General features: G+C 39.5%; 1 protein-coding gene across 1 annotated transcript; it reads right to left on the bottom strand.

The window, feature by feature from the left end:
• Nucleotides 1-240: 240 nt before the first annotated feature.
• Nucleotides 241-2,631, bottom strand: LOC128241321 (heat shock 70 kDa protein 12A-like). The gene has a single exon (XM_052958252.1). The coding sequence runs from the start codon at nt 2,629-2,631 to the stop codon at nt 241-243; it is 2,391 nt and encodes a 796-aa protein (XP_052814212.1).
• Between the last annotated feature and the right edge of the window lie 1,229 nt (nt 2,632-3,860).

Genomic DNA, 3,860 nt, shown 5'->3' with positions numbered 1-3,860 from the left:
TGACATACTAATATCGTTTGGATCTTTATGAACATGTCTGCCCTTTAATAGATGATCTAGAAACATCATCAAGTCTAACTCGGAATGACAGTTAAACAACACTCAGAAAGAGCGACTGAAAGTAACACATGATGAAATGTCTGTCCACACAAACGATATCACAAAACCCCTTCATCGGAATAATCGGATTGAGTATAAATGTATCCTCAATACCGTAGCTGTCAACACCACTTTCGAAAGCTATACCAATTGAACGTACGTTTTCATTTTTTCTCTCGTCGTTCTATTCAGGTATACAAACTTGATCTCTGTTTCTCTACAGAACGCGATTAGTTCATACTCGGAGCGAATTGGCCAACCTTCATGAGGAGGGGTGTGTACGAATTCGCAAACCACTTCGCACTCTTCATCTCTCATTCCGTAGCGTTCCGCTCCCTTCGTTTTCACACATTCGGACTTCACTATCCTCGTTGTCTTCTCCGTAAACAGCCTATTAGGGTTACTCAGAACCTCTTGGCCTTTAATAACATATTTGGAATAGTTTTTCAGGTACTGACCATTGTCAATGATTGTGCGGAACAGTAAACGGCACTTCGCGTTTACTGCGAGAGCAGCGTAGCTTTTCTGATCAGGTGATGCCTGGCTGTAGCCGTACGTAAATCTTGAAAGCCTTTCACTTATTTCAAACATTTCATTACCCATCATTACAGCGCCTTTAAGAACTGCGTTTTCTTGTGCATCTGGGACAAGGAAATGAACGTCAATATCTGCTAATTCCTCTTCAATCCTTTCCATCAAGTAAGCTGATTTGGAGAATCCACCAGTCAAAACAAGCCCCTGAATGCCGTACTCCGTACACAATGCCAACGCCTTCATCAAACGACGGAGTACTTTGTCAACAGAGTCCATAAAGAAGGTCTCCATCATTTCAATACTCAAGTACATGAACATGTTCCCGTTTACTTCTTTACATTTCACGTTTCCCTTGTATCTCGGTTTCGTCTTAAGAAGCTTGTCGAACGACGCCCATTTTTTCACTTTCAGCAACTGATCCAACGCAGGCTCAATCATTATATCAATACGTTCCCCTTTGCCCACAGCGAAAGCCATTTTCTTCTTCTCAAAAGTAATCATGGCTTTCATGAAAGACGCCGGATGGTTCACCCTAAACTCCTCCCAGATCTCTTCTCCGACCAGATCAACCCAAAATTTAATATAAGCTTGGTTCACACTCTGTGCTCCAACTGTATGTTGTATGTCTCTATACAGCTCTCTGAGTTTGTTACCCTTAAGTATTTCGTGCACATATACGTTCGTTGTCCCACCCCCAAGATCAGCAAAGGCGTATTTGGTCCCGGCGGACAGGTCGTAATCGTGAATATTCTGGTACTCGTTTCTACACAGGTAAGACACGGCCTCAGCTTCTAGGACAATGTCCAACTTAAAGTCCGGGATACCCGCTTCCAGAGCGGCTCTGTGAACAAACCGCCTAAGATCTGCAGCCCAAATTGAGGGAATTGTAATGACCCATTGCGTTGTGCCGTCGTTGTAGTTAATATTTGAGATCGCCTGTTCTTTGAGCCAATAAATTGCTAGTGTAAACACATGCAGCGCATTTATCGGTCGCCCCATATTATCATCAACAGTCATCTCATGGGAAATACGCGGGCTATTGAAAACAACACTTTTGAAATGTTCTATGTAGAAATACTGAAGTCGATCATTGGCCGGAATAGCTGGATAGTTTTTCAAAGCGGCGAACCCGAAGGAGTTCAGACTTAAATCAGGGTTAAGAAGAATAACTGAAGGGACCTTTTTCTGAGGGACCGACATGGTATGTCTGGACTTATAGCCATACGCGTACCCAGAAAAGGTAGTTCCGATATCCATTGATATAACGCTTGGCGGTGTTTTCCCACTCTTGGCTTTGGGCGAAGGGGTTATCGTTTTTTCGTTTGGCTTTTCGTTGATTTTGACCGTGGGTCTAGTCGTAGGTTTCCGGCTTTTGCTCTCTTCTCTGATCGGGGATGCAAGAGGTCTGGACGATTCTCTGGACTGTCTGTCGGTTTTCTTGAAAATGGGAGCTACCTCTAAAGTTGGAGTTCCCATTCCATTTTGCATGCCATTTTCAGCGTATTCAGACAAGTTGAGGTTTTCTATTTGTACTCTGCTGGTGTTTGCAATGGAGAACTGTGATGTTGCCCGACTCGTATTTGCAGCGGACAGAATACCGCTATCTTGGACTTGCATCTCCCCGAAGTCTTTTGGTAACAAGTCGTTGTCAGGACTTCGCTGTCCGTTTGGATGTATTCTGTTATGTGAACTGCCTGAACTCTGGCGGGTCCGTTTCAGAGAACCCTGTCTTTGGATTGACGTTTCCCCTCCAGCCGAAACAGGCCTCTTTCTTAGATTTAAATCCTCGTTTCTTTGCGACAGACGTTCATGATGGAAAGTTTGTTCTCGCCGTAAGTCACCATTTGTTTGGTGAAACTGTGAGGAATAGTGCAAAGGTTCAACGCGGTGCTGGAACATTTCATTTTGTGTATTAACTATTTCGGGATGGTTTTGTTCATAATCCTTAGTAGATGAAACAGTTACCACACGGCTTCTTGGCGAGTAGCAATTCCCCATCTTGCTTTAAATGATGTACACTTTCTAAATCTTGATTATAGTCAAATATATCCCAATTTTAGAAATCAGTTTTCTTTTTTATCATAGTCCTCACATTTGTAATTAAGTAACATCCATTGTTTTATTTTAAAGTAATAAGTGAAGTATTATCGACTTCTTCTATATTTTTTAAAATACTGATTACATATGATTTAAATTAAACATTGACTTGTTCGTTTAAACTATTCATCCTATAATCTTTGTCTGTATTTAACGGGTGTGTTAAAACAAAAGACTCTATTGACATCGATAGCTTGATAAATGCCAAGTTGCAATCCAATAACAATGAAGTGTTAAACAGACGAATATTTGACGATTCAGATTTATAAATCGATTACATTTAACGGCGATGAAATGTTTAATAGGATGATTTCATTGTGTTTCTCACGACATGATTTTATTGTTTTAAATAACCGTAATCTTTAGTCATCTGGCTGGGGGATTAATATTTTTGTGAAATATTTTGCGTTGTACTTGTGCCTCCCCGTTTACCTGCTAAGCAATACATGTATATGCATAAACATTTATCAACAATTTAAGGCTATATAAAAAGTTTTATTTTATACATTTTTGGCAAACACCTGTATATTCTTTGGAATTTCAAAACACAAAACACACTAGAAATGATGTGACTAAAATATGTCTTAATAAGAAATAAATGTCTTTATGTGTTTACGATAATTGTTACTAATAATAATGGGTTCCGGAAAGTAAACCTTTTGCGTGATGCGTATTTCACAAAGTAAGACAATTTCGGCACCCTGATAAATTACAGCAGCATTTATTTTAAAAATCGAGTATTTTTTGAAATGCCACCCTTATAACTTTTCAAGAATGGAATCATGTGCGATGTTTCAGGTGTTAAAATTATTTGATAATTGACTAAGAGTATTATTTTATTCATGAAATAAAACACGAAGAACCCAAACTAATGATCCAACCTCTTATATTACTAGATATTGATAGGACTGATATGAAATAAAAACCAAAGATCAAGAACAAACACAAAGGTCAATGTGAATCAACGCATTAAAGGCACACACTGTAGGTTGATGTATTTTTAAATTTAAAGGCCTAGTTTAAGGAACGTTTGGCATGACAATCCCCTGCTGTGCATCTCCTGCTATTTGCACTGGTGTCACAGTAGGGGCCGATTTCCTGTTTATTAGTTTATTGGCTCAGGGCCATTT

This window comes from Mya arenaria, chromosome 7 (assembly GCF_026914265.1).
Source record: "Mya arenaria isolate MELC-2E11 chromosome 7, ASM2691426v1".
Taxonomy (NCBI): Eukaryota; Metazoa; Mollusca; class Bivalvia; order Myida; family Myidae; genus Mya; species Mya arenaria.
The sequence above is the reverse complement of the archived record's forward strand: the minus strand, read 5'-3'. Positions and strand labels throughout refer to the sequence as shown.